The 16,848-nt window shown below is 39.1% G+C and overlaps 1 protein-coding gene across 1 annotated transcript in view; it reads left to right on the plus strand.

Moving 5' to 3' along the window:
* The first annotated feature begins 2,372 nt into the window (after positions 1–2,372).
* Positions 2,373–16,848, plus strand: part of RUNX1T1 (RUNX1 translocation partner 1) — a 139,444-nt gene continuing 124,968 nt past the window's right edge. Inside the window, exon 1 of the mRNA XM_011384395.2 lies at positions 2,373–2,482. Within this exon, the coding sequence (XP_011382697.1) occupies positions 2,455–2,482 (28 nt within the window). The 5' untranslated portion in view covers positions 2,373–2,454. The remainder of the gene's footprint in view (positions 2,483–16,848) is intronic.

Genomic DNA, 16,848 nt, shown 5'->3' on the forward strand with positions numbered 1-16,848 from the left:
TTTTTTAAAAAAGAAGTATAACTAGAACAATGATTACTATCTTTGGCAAAAGAGAAGGTCCTGTAAAATTTGTAGAATCTTATAAAATATGATTTAAATATATGCATTGGTGTTGTGAATATAGCCTGAAAGTGTAACTGTTTTGATTTCCTGCAAGTTACTTTCCATTGATTTTTAAAGTTTAATGTTTCAAAATAATTTCATTGGTACAATTTACAGGAAGAAGAAAACTGTGGCATGGTATGTATATTTTACTTCTCCCCATATTTATTACATCCTAAAATTTGCTGATTTACTTTTATTCTTAATTTTAAAATATTATTTTAGAAGTAACAGTATTTCAAAAGAATCATTCCTGATTCAGATGTCATTTTACTAATTTTCAGTAAGTATAAATGTATAGTTTCAGAATCCAAATTGGTTTACAATTTGGGGGACAGAAGAAATAATATAAGTAATAGATACTAAAGTATCAAAATGTTTTTGATTCTTTAAAGAAAACATAAGCTTCTCTGACATAATTTCCTACACAAAGGAGTTATAGTACTGTACATACAATTTTATATTTTAAGATGATTCATATTAATAAGATTTGCAAGGATAGCAAAAAAGCTGTATTTGCAGAAACTACTATACAATGTACAACTTGATAAAATTTGAGATTCAAATTAACAGCATCATAATGTCAAATACCAGGACATTACAATTCATTAATTCATTATAATTCATTAGTCAAATGTCCCAAGGAGAAGGCAGAATGTACAATGAGTGTTTTCTGGAAATGAATTGCTAAAAATTAGTGGAGTATGAAAAGACTTCAGATCTGGAAGCTCCAGCTGGGTTTAAAAGGGTGGGGGAAGGGATATTACTCACTATTAAAAATTTGAAGCGCCACTTTTAAAAATAAAATCCACAAATGTCTCATCAGTTCCCACTGCATTAGGCCGACTCTGACTCTACAGAATTTTTTCATTTGTAAAGATAAGATTTAGAAAAATGCACACAGGACATTTTTGATTTAGGCAAGTTGAGGAAAAACATGGTTCAGAGCAGGATTTCAAATTGTAATGAATATTAACATTTACGTTTGCAGTAGCAACGCTGTTTCATAATAATTTTAGAAGATTTCATTTTACTTATCATTGCAGGCCATTATCTGATCATATTTGACCTTCATATTAATATTATTTTTATTCGAGCCCCCCCCCTTTTTTTTTTCTCTCTACAACCAAATTGTTACTTCTGTTCACTGAGAGATTATTTATTTACTCTGGAAATGTCTGGAATTCTTTCACCTTATCTTGTCCTCTGGGATGCCTTCCCCTGGTTCCGAAGTATTGATATTACTGTGTGGGGGAGGGGTACACATCCAACAAAAGCGTGAGCTAAAAAAGATGCCCCTCTTAAGGGTATACTATGGGAGAAGAAAAACAAAGAGAAAAATGATAACTGTTTTCTCTAAGGCTATTATCTAATGCAAAAGCAAATAGTCTGTAAATCGGCTAACAGAAGGGGATTAGGGAGGCGATCTGAGAGTGGCTTGATTTTTAGCAGAGCTGTTTCTACAGCCACTGACGAGACACAGGCAGAGCAGACAGGAACACTCCAGATGGCCAGGGAAAGTGGTCCTCTTGGGTTACTGCAGGGCACTCGGGCCGCCAGAGAGCAGGCGGCCTGGAAAGGCATCATTAGGGAACCAGCTCGACGTCCAGCCTGAATGAGAGAGGTCGAGGCCAGGAGGGAGGCCAACCGCGCGCCCTAGCGAGCCGGGACTGCCCATTGTTAACATATACTTGACCTCCGTGACCCCTGCACGACACAGACGTCTCCTACCTCCACTGCCCCTTGCCCTGCCGCGGGCCCTACCCCTGCACCTGGTAGCTGCCGCACCGCCGCCTCCCTCGCGTGCGGTCGCGGCGTCCCCCGCGCGAGCGCGCGCGGGAGCCGGCCTGGTACCTGCGCTCTCTGCGCACTGCGCGCGGCGCTTCTGCTCCCCGGCGGACGCCCGGCCGCCCTGCAGATAAATGCGTCGCCTTCCTCGAGAGTGAGCAAGGGAGGGCGAGGCAGACGCAGACGCCGCCTGTGACAGTGGCAATTCCCTGCGCCCCATATCACATTTGTCTGTCACAGCAGCAACAACAGAAAAGCGGAGGGAGGGAGGGAAGGAGGCGGGAGGAGGGGAGCCGAGCTCCGCAAGTCTTGGGTTCTGTGTGGAGGCTGCGTTTGGCTGGCGTCCCCAACCCCGGGCTTTTTGCACCGCAGCTTGCTCTGCGCAGCGCCGGGAGGCCACAGGCGCTCCGCCGCGTGACTCCGTGGCCTCGTGGCGAGTGCGCGTGGGCGAGTGGCCGCGGACACTGGCCTCGCGAGGGGAGCCGCGCGGAGACCTCGCCCCCTCACCCCGCGTGCAGGCCAAGACGACGGGAAGTTTTATTTGCAGCTCGGTGCTGGTGGCGGATGGTGGGACTCTCCGGTCCAGTGCAGTGTAAGTGCCTGCGGCAGGGCTGGGCTGGCCGGTGGGCGGGCGGAGGGGACGGGCCCCTGGCCATTACAAGTAATTATTATTCTGATGGCCGTCATCTTCATTTGGATTATTGGACTGTGAGCCTCCAGGCTGTACTTGTCGCTCAACTAGGGTAGGGCTTCGCAGCAAGGTAAAGAGGAACATCGCGGTAACTTCGGTCTGCAATGACACCGAACTTCATGGGTCACCCAAGGATACAATTTTCATCCTTAGATTTCTCCGCACTGCCTTTAAAAAAATTTTTCTGAGCAGGAAGATGAAGCGTGGTTTTTCTCAACCCCTATCCTGATGAAACAGCTGGTCAGAGTGCCCATGGTGCGTTAGGCAGGTAGCCCTAAACCTGCATCGTGGGGTTTTCTAACAGGAAGGGAAAGGCTAGTTTCGATGGTGGGAAACAGCTCTAGGAACAAGAGAACGTAATCTTAACTTTGAGACTGGCTGCGACTAAGGTCAGGATCCTCTTAGCGGCATTTAAGGGTTTGCGCCTGTCTGCTAACTTTCCCTGTTACTTCTAGGCGTTTGGGGTGCTAGAGTAGTAAGCCTCTCGACGGGTGGGCGACGGCCGGGACATGAGCGCTTCTTGACCTTCACTGCCGTGGGTCGGTGGGCCGCGTCGTTCCTGCCCGGACCTCTGCGCGCTCTGGGCCCCGCCGCCCTGGCCCTGTGGGTGTTCCGGTCCCGGCCCCAACGCGGTGCCTGCCTCTCCTGAGCAGGGAGCGGAGCCTTGTGCTCCGCAGCTGCGGTCTGGCGGAGCCCGACGAGGAGCCGCGTCCGGAGAATCTATTTCGATTTCCAGAACCCTGTCTGGTGAAGCCTCTGAACCAGTGTAGTAGCGCGCCGGGTCCCGCCGCCCACCGCTCTCTTTGCGAATCTGGAAGGACCCGGGTGGTTGGCGTACCCAGACTCCTTTCCCGGAGCCGACCCAGTTTTAGCCAGGACGCCTTAAGCAAATAAGATTATCTTGGCACCAGCCACTTAAATCCATTTGAAACTTTTAAATTAATTTATTTGATAAGGGCGGTCAACGTTTGGAAAAGTTGTAGTACTGTGATTGCGGGAAGATGTGAACCGAGACTGTTACTAAAATTAGTCCCCCCCCCCCCGCCCGCCCCTGCCCCTTTCAGTTTGGAGGCTATGGCTGGGGAACCTTTCAGCCTTTCGTCTATTCCTTGCAAAGCATAGTGGAGAAATCCTTTGAGCATAGCTTTTCTTCAACATTGGGCACCTCTAATCCCAGTGTGACCCGGCCTGGCTGCTGCTTCCTGCAAAATGTCGCTTTAAGAAATAGCTAATATTCCCCGTGGAGGAGGTCCTGAAGACCAACCAGTCACGGAGGCCTGGGCGAAGTGGTAGTGAAGGACAGGAGAGCTGGAGAGGCCACCTCACACCAACTTCATGTGCTTAATATAACTCTGAGCCCCCATTGAATTTTTAACTTCCTTTAATTAATCTGCTCAGGACTTGTATATAAATGGCTGTCAACAGATGCTGCAAATTGATTTACCTTCTGATAAAGGTTGGATTTCTTTCTACTTTCCGTGTGAACTGCAATCTGTTTTACAGAGGTTTTGTGCCTCCTAGTCTCCTTTTATACATCTGTACCATTTTTAAGTGCGTTCATTGGCTTTTATTATCACACTCTCCCTTTGCATAGAACAGAGTGGAACTGGGTCTGTGCCCAGTGAGTCCACACTCACTAGAATACAAATTGGTTTCTCTGTAATAAATGGTTTGTTAGTGTTAGGGGCTTCTTTTCAGTGTATTGCAGCATTTTGCCTTGACCATGTGAGTATTCTGTTGTGTCTAGTTTCTCCTGTCACACAGTTCCTTAGAAAAGGTCGACAAATATCATTGTGTCTTAAACCATTATAGCCCCAACTTGGGTACATCAGCAGTGATGTATACAGAAACAAATTTATAATTCTATGGATCCCTTTCCCCTTTTTATCCTTAAAAATGTAGTCTAGTTTTAACATTATGGGGGCTTCCAGATAGCATAGATAGGGCTATCTGATTTCTTTTTCGTTTTTTGTTTCCTTTCTTTTACTGATTGTTATTTTTCAGAGAAGTTCTGACAGTCTTATCCAGTATTATCATGGAATCTCAGTTTGACCAAGGCTATTTTTTTTGCGGCCAAGATGGATGTTGAGAAAGTTGAAGTCTATTGTTGCTTTACTTGTACTGTATTTAGCATTTAGCATTTCTTTGATTGATTATTTTAAAATTCCAACCAAATAATCACACTTACTCTGGGTGCATGCAAACTGACTTTATGTAAGATTATACTGAGAAGAACTTTATATTAAAAGTCTTTGTTTAATCATTAATTTTCTTGTAAACCATTTAGAAAGCGGTCACTTTATTTGGAAAGCTAAATAATGAGTAGGAGAATTTGAGTATGTAGTTTCTCCAGTGTCCGGTTCATACCTAAAAAAGCAGTGGAGAAAACAGTATTTTTTTTTTTTTTTTTTTTAATGTTTGGACAGCTCAAGCAGACCAGAAGTCTTCAAAATGATATTTTCTTTTGTAGGCTTAGTCTCTGTGATCCACTAATATCAGCTAATAATTTGATTTTAAAATGATCCTTAAAAGACCTTTCTAATAAGAAGCATTCTACAATCTTGCAATATAATGCAAACTGCACTATTAATTGTAATTGCAAGTTGCTGGAAATAGTGGGATAGTATGTGTTGCAGCTATAGGACTGTTTTTTAATAATTCATAGTTTTACCTTTCTAAAGAAAAGTAAAATGTTGCTTTTGATGCTGATATTTGATGATGAGCTCTCCCATTCACGGTGTTAGTCTAAATATTTGCAGATAAAAGCGCACTTCAAAATTTGCAAAAAAGTACACAAATGTAAGGTGCCATTATCATTTATTTTATTGTAAAATAGAAGCTTAGCCAAAAAAAAAAAAAACACACTTTTTTTTTTTTTAAAGACATTGAAAAAGGATCACAAGAAAGCAGTGCTTCCATAGGAATGCTGGTCAGTGGTTGTCAGTTTAGTACATTCTTCACTGTCAAGTCCTGTTTCTCACTTCTTTGATATGAACATCAGCTGACAGGCACTGAATGCAAAGCCTTCTTCATTGAGGTTTTATGTAGGCAACATAGCCCTTCATAGCAAAGCAGTCTGAAAAATTGGCACCTGCAGGATTTGCATGTGAAAAAAATGAGTCAGTTGCTTTTTAGTGGAGTCTATTACTGTAAGTTGTGTAAGTTCAGTGAGAAAAGCAATTTGTTAGTTGCTGTTTGGGCATTTAAAAGTTTTTTGTTTTATAGACATTTATCATATAGTGGTCCACAGACTACTGATAGCAGAAGCAGGAAGAAGTGGTCTCTGGCTTTATAGAACTTATTTATTATGGGGTGGAGTTGTTTTTAACCATGTCCTTACAGAACGCAGTTACATTCATAGTTAATTTTTAAAATGTGCCTTAAAATGATGAATTCATACATCTTTCAGAATAATCTCTAAGAGGTTAAACAAATACATGAAATTAGGTTAACATAAATATCCTTTGAAAACAATTTAGGATTTTAAGAGTTATATACTTTAATAACAAATTAAAATCTATATAAAAAAATTAAACCTTTTATTCTTCTAAATTTCAGGAAAAATGTTGTTTCCTATCTTCTTATTAAATTGTCACCAAAACGCCTTTTAATAATATCATATTTGATCATATTTATGCAAAATAACTATCAAATGTTAAATCGACTAAGACACCTTTATGAACTTTAGAGCATTATTCATCAATGGGAACATTTAACCAGCATAAGTTATTATCTAAAAAGATACCTTCCAACTTCACTTTTTTTCAGCCATTAATATAAGAGTTCCTAAGTAATGTTTAAAGAGCAGTGAACATTTTATTAAAACAAACGTTAGTTCAGTTTAATGGAGGTAATTGTAAGTGATAAGACAGAGCAGGTTATCTCTGTGCTGTTTAAACAGAAGGAGCTACTTTGCACCATTTCCAGTAGCCATCTGTAGAAGAGAAGGGTTTGCACCTGTCTGTCCACACTAATTATAGATTAGGGTCAAAGAAATGAAATTCGAGGAGGTTTTCAGCTAATGAAATCCATACTGATTTTATTGTAAACGTGTTTTATGTAAAGAGGGTGCTGGTTGAGTTATGAGTGAATAAATTGCTACATAGCTGCTAGGCACTCTACTGCATTAACCTTTGATATTAAAAAAAAAAAAATAGACAAACAACTTAGGGATGCTAGCCTTTGTTTGGCATCCATAACTACAATTTAGTGAGCAGCAGTGAGGTTCAGTGTGCAATTTTAAAATGTGCTGTAAAGCAACTTATATGTTAAGAATATTCTAATATTTTGAAATGCAGATGAAGTAGAAGGTAGGTTTTAACTTATATATGTAAAACATTAGAAAATTAGAAAGCCTTTTTTCTGCATTTCAGTTTCACATACATGAGAAATTGAAGTAAAATGAGTGAGGGATGCATTCTGCAATAAAAGGTCACATGAATGTCTACCACATCTGTTTATAGTAATTATGAACATAATTAACATAAGAATTGCAAATGAAATAATGACAAGCTGAGCAATGAAATATTATGCCATAATGGTCATATGTCGGAATTCTCACATTATAGCACACTACAATTCACATACTCAAAGAAAGAAAGAAAATGCTAGATTTTTATCTCAATTAATGCTTCAAAACTTATCTGCCTGGGCAGATGGACTTGCTTTTATAGGAAGGTAACCTATTATTAAGTAAAGAAATAGTTGAAATTAAGATTTCTAGTCTCTAGTCTGAACTTTAAGACAGCTGTGATTATAGAAACCACTTTCTTGGTACACTTGTTCTGTGAATATAGTTCTTGATTATTATATTGACTTTTTTTTTTTACATTGAAAACTTTGCAGAAAAGTGTTTGCTTTGGGAGAGTCATGGATTCTTCTCATTTGAGAATTGGTTGATCTTTTTCTATAACTGAGTCAAAAATCAATGAACAAACAAGGTAGTAATAGAAATACTTTGCCTTTACAAAACAAGAACATCAGCAGATTAGCTTTCGCAGTTTTCTTCATGTCTTCAGTGTTTGGATGCTTTTAAAATTAAAAAAGCAAAACAAAACAAAACTGTAAGCCTTTACTAGATTTGAAAGTACTACATTGTTTTTTTGTTTTTTTTTGTTTTTTTTTTGTTTTTTTAAACAGCATTTTTTCAAAAAGCGTGTAATGGAAATATCAGTGGACATTTGTAAATTGTATTTTTTTTTCCCTAAAGTTGCCTTGGATCTATAGGCATTTGCTTGTAATTTGTGTCCAAATTGATGTAACTAAAATGTAATAAAGTGGAAAGTATGTGAAGGTATCTGAATGCAGTTTTCTATAACAATGGTAGAAGGTGAAAGGTAGTATTTTATGAGAGCTAAAATGATACTCCAAAAATCTGTTATTAAATATAAAACATGTAAGTATGACTGATTATCACCCATTTAGAGCTCACTCCATTTTGTAATGTACTCTGCCAATTGGTTTACTTCCTACCCTTGTACCCGTCTCTATTGAACCTGGTCACTTTTTGAAGATTTATGGAAAAGTATTACCTTGTACTCATCTCAGTGATACCATGAGGTTTTCCACATTATTGGATTATTGGAGGATTGTGGCAGACCCCTTTTTATCTGACATTCATTGCATGACACGATTTTTTACACATGCCCTTCCCCTACTTATGCCCAGCTTTTTTCACTTTGCCTTACTTATCAAATTTCCCTTAATTCTTTGCTTGGAGTAGGAGCATGGTGGAGGTGGGTATATACCACACATAAAACTGTTTTTTGACTGTTTTGGAGGAAAATGCTTGATTAAACAATACCTTTCCTAGTTTTCTAAAGGATTTCTTCAAATTTATTTCTGCTGTGAGGCTATTTTCTTGCTCATCTATGTTTTTCTCTTACTAGCCTTACTCTCCTCACCTCTACTATTTTGTCCCTTTATATTGAGACCCCGTGAATAAACTATTTATACCCCAAAGTGTCACTGCAGCAGGGGCAACAATGTATGCCATGAACAATTATGCAGTTTACTGGCTACTTTGTTCTGAACTCACTCTTCACACTGTGAGAGCTTCTTAACCAAGCTTCAGAGCCTTGAAAAACAACACAACCAAATACTCTTCCTCCCTCCAATAAAGTAACCTTCTTTGCTGCATTATCTGCACTCCATTAAGGATCTGGTCAGATGTTCAGATAGTCTGATGGGTGCATTTAAAAGCGAAGAGAGGCTCCCATGGGACTACTCAGGTATATCTCCCTCCTAGCCCTGATGGTGTGTAGGATGAACTCTGGTGTGATGAAAGAGCATTAGCCCTGCTTGTTCTCTGATTGATTCTTGGGCTCTGAGTGGGTGAAGAGCTGTGAGGCAGCTCCAGCAGAGATTGATTGCCTCAATTTCAAATTCCCACCTCCAAAATAGACTCTCAGATGTACACATAAGAAACCACCTCTCCAGTATAATTTCTGGAGGTGGAGCAGGTGTCTTAAGAGTCACCTGTAGCTACCAATCACAAGTGGTCCTTCTTATCACAGGGATACTGGCTACACAAGTCTTCTACTGGGACACATTACAGTCCTGGGAAAGGAGATGTGTTATATACCTGCCTGTGTCCATCTCTGTATGCGTTTGTGTGTATGTATGAAATTTAGGAGTATTGGGGTCAGCAAAGAAAGAGACAAGAACTCTCACTTGACGTTGGTCTGGAAGGCTGTGTAACTGCTCTAAGGACTCACCTAGGTTTATTTTGCAAATTGTGGCTATTTGGATGGAGGTAAGATGGTAAATGAGTCTCATTGTTATGCTCTGACAAAAGAGAGCTCTTGATCCCCCTCTGACCTTGACAGAACTTCCAGATGTTCATTATCTAGCCCTGGAGCAGAGGAATAGTTTGCTAGTCTGGATTCTTCCTTTTTTTTTTCTCAGAATAGGGGCAGATTTTTGGGAATGCAGGAGATCCCCACAGCCCTGGCTCTTGCTCTCAGTCAGCCTTGGGGTACCTTGCCCCAACTCACCACCCCCTTCCTGGGGCCTGATTCCCCACCTCCCAGTCCCTTCTTGGTTTCTTCCCTCCAGTCTGTCTCTTCCCTCTCTCTGTCTACTCTCTCTCCCACTTTTCCTCCCTCTCCCGCTCTGTCTCACACGCACCCTCTGTTTATTTTCCTGCCTCCATCTGGGCCCTGCTGATACTGTAATCACCCTGATGCACGCTGGCTTCTCTCCTCTCCCTCCTGCGCTCATACACTCACTCACACACAATGTGCCATCCTGACAAGCCTTTTACTTCTGATAAGCTCCGATGTGTGTTTAATGAATACAAAGCCACGGTCTGGGTGCTGCCTCGGCTGTGCTGCCTCTCCTGTGCTCCTTTGCCAGAAGGTAATCTCCGTGAACAGGGAGGGGAGGTGAGTAGGGAAGAAGGGAGGTGGGGGAAGGAGCAGAGGGGAGTGCCAGGAGGCTGCTTTTCTCTTTCCCTTTCTCCCTTTCCAAATGATTCAGAAGTCGATAAGACCAGGAGAAGTGAAGATGTAACATGTTATCTGTCGCTCCTCTTAGATGGCAGAGAGAATTTACATTTAAAGATTAGCAGAGGGAGAAAGAGAAATCTGCCTTTTGTTGTATGGGTGAGGAGGAAGCATCAGTCCTGGCCTGGCCGCTATCTCCCATCACCTCTGCTATCCAGACAGGACTCACCGAGGTGAGATTACCGGAGAGCCTTATCTTTAATTGGGTTTAGTTTTGCCAGTCTGAATAGGTTTAAAGAGACTCGATAAAGGGGGAACAATAGATTATTTATTGACTGAACGCTGAAGCCTTTAGTTGAAGAGGGCAGAGAAAAAGCTGCTTAACAACTTGATTAGTTCATTTTTATTTTCGTTTTAAGGTGAGGCTTTTTCTCTTCTGGTGCAAGAAAAGGCCATAGAAGTTAGGTGAAATTTGAATGACTTATTTTCTCTTCACCCCTACCCTCTGCCCTTCTCAGCACCATCTCCCTTATTTTAACAGGAGTTTCATTTATCCCTTATTTGTAGGATTGACAAACTGAGCAAAAAGGGTAGAGGCTTTTGGAATTGATCATTTGCGTTTGGTTTTGTGTGACTTGTTTTGAAAGGGTGATAAATTGATGCTGACATACTTGGATGAGTGAGAAAAACAAACGAAGCCTACTTTTAATATAGAATTAGTTGATTTTATAGTTTGGTTTCAACTAGATCTAGAGGAAAAAAAAATCACTCTGAGTCTGTTAGATTTGTATTTTGGATTTGAATCATGGAATTTTTTCCCCTTGGAGTTGGTTTTAAAAAAGAAGAATACAAATATTTAATTGATTCATAAGTGTATGTCAAAAATTATAGTATCAACTTTGGAAGGTTCTTTTAAAATGGGTAAAAGTGGAAAAAATGATTATTTTGCCTCCTACACTTTGTTAAGATCGGTGTTTTCATAGGTAAATATGATACAGTACCCAGAAGCCTAATTAAAATTTGTTTAAAGCAAGAGGGGCATGTTTCCTTGTTGACAGCAGCAGATAGATTGGGTAAGACAATAGAGTCCCATTATTTCACTTCCATTGACTGAACATATTGACATTTCAGGTTTGCTGTTGCCTCAGTGAACATGATGAAATACTGAAATTCACAAACCAACTGGCCAGAGTGGCACATATATTCTGTATGTCATTTCTGCCTTCAGGTTACCTTATCACCCAGGCAAAATTGGAATGGACAGCCTGGAATCCTTCAGAAGGGGTAGGGCTCTGTTGGCTGAGAACCTGAGACATAGCATGTTTTAGGAGCATCTTTAATTTTACCCAAAATTGGATGTTACAGAGAAATGTGTGAAGTTCTTTTATTTAAAAATCTTAGAAGCAACCTAGCTACCAATCTTACATATTTTACGAATAAGAATATCCATTTTCAAGATTGACCTTTACCTTCTCTGGAGGTATTTGCAGTGAGTGGTTGATCACATTATTTAAGTGTTTACCAGTTTGTTCGTAGGTGACAACTCTTCTTCCCCAATCTGGAGTACTCAAACATCCAAGCGCCTGCTAAATCTATAGCTGATAAAAGAATGTGTAAGGCTGCTTCCAAAATAGGAACTGACTTTGACTTTTTGTTTTCTATCTTCTTTTGATGGGCGGAATGCAAAAACTGGATTATATATTTTATATATTTTATACCCACATGCATGTGTAGACAAAGGTATGTAAAGATAAATATATGTGTATTTCAAGCAGAGGCAGAGAAACTACTAAATATTCCTGATCTTTACATTTTGCATAATAAAACTAAGTATTAGGCAGACATTGAGTCAGAGAAATGTTAATTATACAAAAAGTGAATATGCAAAAAGCCAGAAGGGACATAACAAATTTTTAAAAAATTTAATGAAAACATAAAACTATTATGAATATGCCTTATACACAGCAATTGTTGCCATCAAGTAGGCAACTGATGCCCTTTGCAGCATTTAGAACAAAACTAGTCCTTTATACCATTTTCATGAAAATGTTAGGTTTCTGTTTGATCAGCAGGTGCTGTTGAGATGAAAGCCATGTGTAAATTTTCAGAAGGCCAAAAGTGTCAATTCAGAAAAGGAAAGTGATAAAAGAAAATGCAATCAGTTTTCCTGTTTTCAATTTGTACAGGATTTGAAGAGCTGTTTTGTTAAACTGCTACATCTGCTCCAATATGAATATTGAACTACTTCCACTAAAAATAACAACCTATAATTTGGAAGCCACTGCAGTCTTTTGTTAATGTGAGTGGGTTATTTAAAAACAAAAAAACAAAAAAATGAAAAAAATAAAAAAAGACAATTTTCTTTTCTGACAATCTCTTGCCTAATGTGCATTTTCATTTGTTGGCACTTTTATCCTCAGCAGATAAATGGTATTATACAATTAGGACCTCATCTTGTTTAACTATGAAAGAGGTTTCCATAGGTGAAAATCTGGTAATATAAAATGAGTTCGCACAAAACAAAATTTATTTTAAAATAACTTGTTTAAATACAGTTATTTAAAATGAGATAGTTATTCCTTACATTCGCTAATACTACCATTTTTTAACTTACTGCCAATTATTATAACAGTTAATGCTATTCCACTGCATACTGAGCATCCCATGATTTATTACACCTTTAATATACCTGCAAATGTAAGGTTAAACTAATCGGGGATATTTTACCTAACAGGCCTTTCAGAACAATTTTTTTCATGCTTAAATAAAAATGATTAAATTATGCTTGAGTGCCTGCATACAAAAGCTTTAGCTTCTATAGTACTGCTAATCAAATAAGTTTTATGGACAGGCAAAGAACCACATTAGAGAAAAAAATTGGATGCATTTTACTAGTGATATTTCCAGGAAAGACAGGTTCTTCTTAAATCATCCAGGATTAATTAGAAAACTAATGCATCTTAAATAATCATAATATAAATAATACTTCATCATTCCTGTAATAAGAAAAGAAATGACAGTGCTGTCCATTTGAAATTGGGCATTGAGAATTAAGGTAGGAGGAAGACTGATGAAATTTGGATCAAGTTCAACATTGACTCTATCCACAGTTGCAGTTGGGTTGACTTGTGGCTATGGTAATTTGTCCAGGGTGAGATGTGATCACTACTTAGGATCAATTAGACGCCATGTAGCTTGTGACTTCATACTTGAATTGCCAACACTCTTCTCAGATAAACCCAGAATATCTCCAGAATGGATTAAGGGGAAGACAGACATTGTGACATTAGCATAGTGGATATTAACAAATTCTTCTGAAACACCAATTCAAAAGAAGTGGTAGTTTGATGAACAGTATCGAGTGTGTGTACTTGTGATTACATATATATAGCCAACCAAAGAATAATGCCTTTAAGGAATTTCTGATTTGAAGACAAATTTAGTCATGTTGTGCTCATGTGTAGCTTTCTGAGAACTGGGCAGCTGTGTGGCTATGTCCCCTGGTATAGCACTGAGCATTTTGACACCCTCAAGAAATGATGCTGAGTCACATATCGTTGTCAAGAAGTTTATTTCACAGACACAACTCCGCCATTTGGTACATGATCTTCTGATGAGTTGTTTGTGCTGAAGCCACATTCAGTGTTGAAGCCTCGATACATAATATGGTGTCAAAAGGGGAGAGCTTCTTGGGACTCTTCAAAATGTTCACACTTAATCAAGTGTTATCTAGGCTCTTACCTCAAAATCACCGATAAAGTAATACTGTAGGTTGAAGTTTAAGGTACAAGACCCTCCAGTTTGAAAAAGTTTAAAACCATCAATGCTGCTTAGAACCACTGGTATTTTCTCTTACTGAAAGAGACCTACTTTTTAATTTCTCCCTGCTTCAATAGTTCAAATCGAGATTACCTGTATAACATAACTCATGAAGAAATAAAGCAGGCATTTGTTTTTGTAGGTTTCATATTGTCAGGATCTCTATGGCAAATCAGTATTTGGATACATAGGGCTTTTAGAATGTAAATCCTGTTGAATGTGGAGGAAAGGTACAAATGTAAAGTTTCCCATTGTTTGTCCAACAATCTCAGCACCTTCTAAATGCCATAGGGAATGTGATTGACTAGCCTCATTAATCTTTTAAAGCCTAGGCATAGATAGAGCTCTTCTGAGTATGCTCTGGGTTTTCTAGGGCTGCCACCTAGTTGTTGGTCTTGGGATAGAGGAGAGGAACTAAGAAATATTAGAGACCTATCATGAGCCTAGAGTTAACAGTTACATGCCATCACTAATTTTAAGTAGATGATCAACCAGCATTTCACTTTCTTCATTTCAAAGAGCTGCAGCCCCTCACTCTAAGACTGTGGCTGTAGTTGCTCTTCTGGCTTGACTTTTGCCCCAATATGGAAAACAGTTTTCCTTGTATTCCCTAAATTAGTTACTCACTTTGTTCCCTAGTTCTATAATTAGAGTCTTCTTCTCTGAATAACTGGCTAAATATTCTTCTTAGCAGCTATGATCTGTACATTCATTGTTTTCTTTTATTTATGCCCTCACCGCCAACCTAAGAAAGAGTTGGCTGCTAGCTGACAGATATCCTTAGATACACTCAAGTGTATGCTAGTGTGTATCCCTTAATACCTCCTAATCCAGGCTTCTCCATTACTAAATTCTGCTCCCTTGTCAAAATACTGCCTTTTTATACTATGCCGAAGCCATGAAGAATCAGTCTGCTTCCTTTATTGACCTCATTCATCACTTTGGAGTTGTCTTCTGCCCAGCGTCCCTAGTTCCTGACACTTGTCTTGATCTCGGCATCTCCCAGGCATCAGCTAGTTCCAACTTAAAATATGAAAGGGATTCTGTACCATTTTGAGTTTGTAATTGTAGTTATGTAGTGTAAAGCACTCTTTGTATTATAAAAAGATGTGTGCATTCCTCTGACTAATAGGTAACCTGGGGTTCCTTTTCTAGTTCAGTCACTGACTTTTCCTGGGTGTCCCAGGGTGTATTCCAGCCCTCAGGAGAACTCTTCAGGAATAAAATAATGGGCTGACTCAATGATTATTAGGCTTCTCAACTCTTGTATGATACTGGGAGTAAGCTTTCAGGAATTTCTCATGGTTAAGTGAATGAAAATAAATTCTTATTTATATTTTTAATTCTAAGTTGGAGGAATACTGCTAGACTCCACATAACTGGGAAATGGAATCAGATTGTCTTCCCACTGTTCTCCACTGTAAAGTGGCACTGGGAATAGGGAGCCATTTTTTTCCGTAGCTATCCTGGACCTTAGATGATTGAAATTTTAGCTGTTACTATATCTTTTTCAGAGGTGAAGGCTGGAGGAATGAACCTCTTTATGCAGTGAGAAGGAACTGAAGATCTTAGGTTTTTCCTCAAGGAAAGTAACCTTTATGCTTTCCCCTCATAGTTGCTGGATAAGATGAACTTGGTGCCCCAGGGGCAGGTGCAGTGCACTAGGGCCTAAACCATGGTGGTGACTGATCGTGCTTGCTAGGTGTTCACCACATCCTGCAGTCTCAAGGGTTGGGCTTCGGTCATGTAGCTATTTAGACATTGTCCTCTTTAAATTATTTTTGGAGAGAACCTGGTAAGTAACAACTTATTTAATGGCATATGGGCATGTTATTGTTTGACTAAGAATCAGTTCTTAAGTAAGAAAGACTAAAAAATCGTCCTATTGCATTGTCTGAAGAAAGTCTGCTATTGCTTCTAAAAACAATTAAATGCCAAATTATTACCAATAACACTTTGATTTTGTATGTTTAGTTTGTAAAAAATATAGACATTATTATAACTTTGATTCTAATTTGCGAAATTGTTATTAATGAATTTCTTTGCAACTTTGGAGCTCTTGCATTCTTATACTTATGATTTGATCAAAGTGAGCACTTTATCATCATCCAGAATGGCAGTAGAAGTAAACTTCTATTTATTAAGAATATCTGCAATTGGCAGGTCTTGGAAGTAAGGTTATTTTTATCTGTCATTAGAAATGGAAGCCACAAGTATCACTGTTGTTTCATGGGTTGTAGAAGATTTTTGTATTAGTATTCAGAGTTCAGTGGGAGGCCAAATTGAAGTTCTTTGCTACAAAGGAGAATGTCTTAAAAATACAGTGAGCTCTTAGTTGGTACCTGACTTGACTGTATTAAATATTATATCAGAGAAATAATAGAGAAAAAATTACCATGAGATGTAATTGCAGTTTGTCTAAAGAAGCTCAAGAGCAAAGTTCAAGAGCATTGCTAGAACAGTCATGAGCTAGATGTGACCAGGTCCGTTAGAGCTGGAGAGAAAACTAGCTGTAAGATGCTATTTTAAAGAGTATTTTGGGGGTCCCTTACAGTAGACCTTGTGGGGAGTGCACCTAGTTATACTCAGGTTGGAGATCACAGAGTTATTAGGAAAGTAGATAGCTAATGGTACCTGCAAATGCTGACGTAGAATCGTGGTGCCAGGTAATTAGCATGGCTCCATTGCAAAGAGCATTTCAAATACACATTAGATCTGGCGAATAGAATATCAAAAAGTGGGACATCATCTCCCAGTAGACATTGTAAGCACAATATAAGTTGTGCTTTAACTACAAAGTCTTAGGAAGTTGGTTGGTCTATTTGCTTAAAACTAAATGTACTATACTTCTTTTTTTAACCTCAAAATACAGGAAGATGTGAGCTGTAAAACAGGTCATGAAAGACTGCAAGTTTATTTTCTGAATCTATGCATATGTTATGTACACAGTGATGAGCAAACACAGCTGGGAAGAATAGCAGATGATATTGGGACTGGAATTGT

Source organism: Pteropus vampyrus, unplaced genomic scaffold (assembly GCF_000151845.1).
Source record: "Pteropus vampyrus isolate Shadow unplaced genomic scaffold, Pvam_2.0 Scaffold572, whole genome shotgun sequence".
In the NCBI taxonomy this organism is placed as follows: Eukaryota; Metazoa; Chordata; class Mammalia; order Chiroptera; family Pteropodidae; genus Pteropus; species Pteropus vampyrus.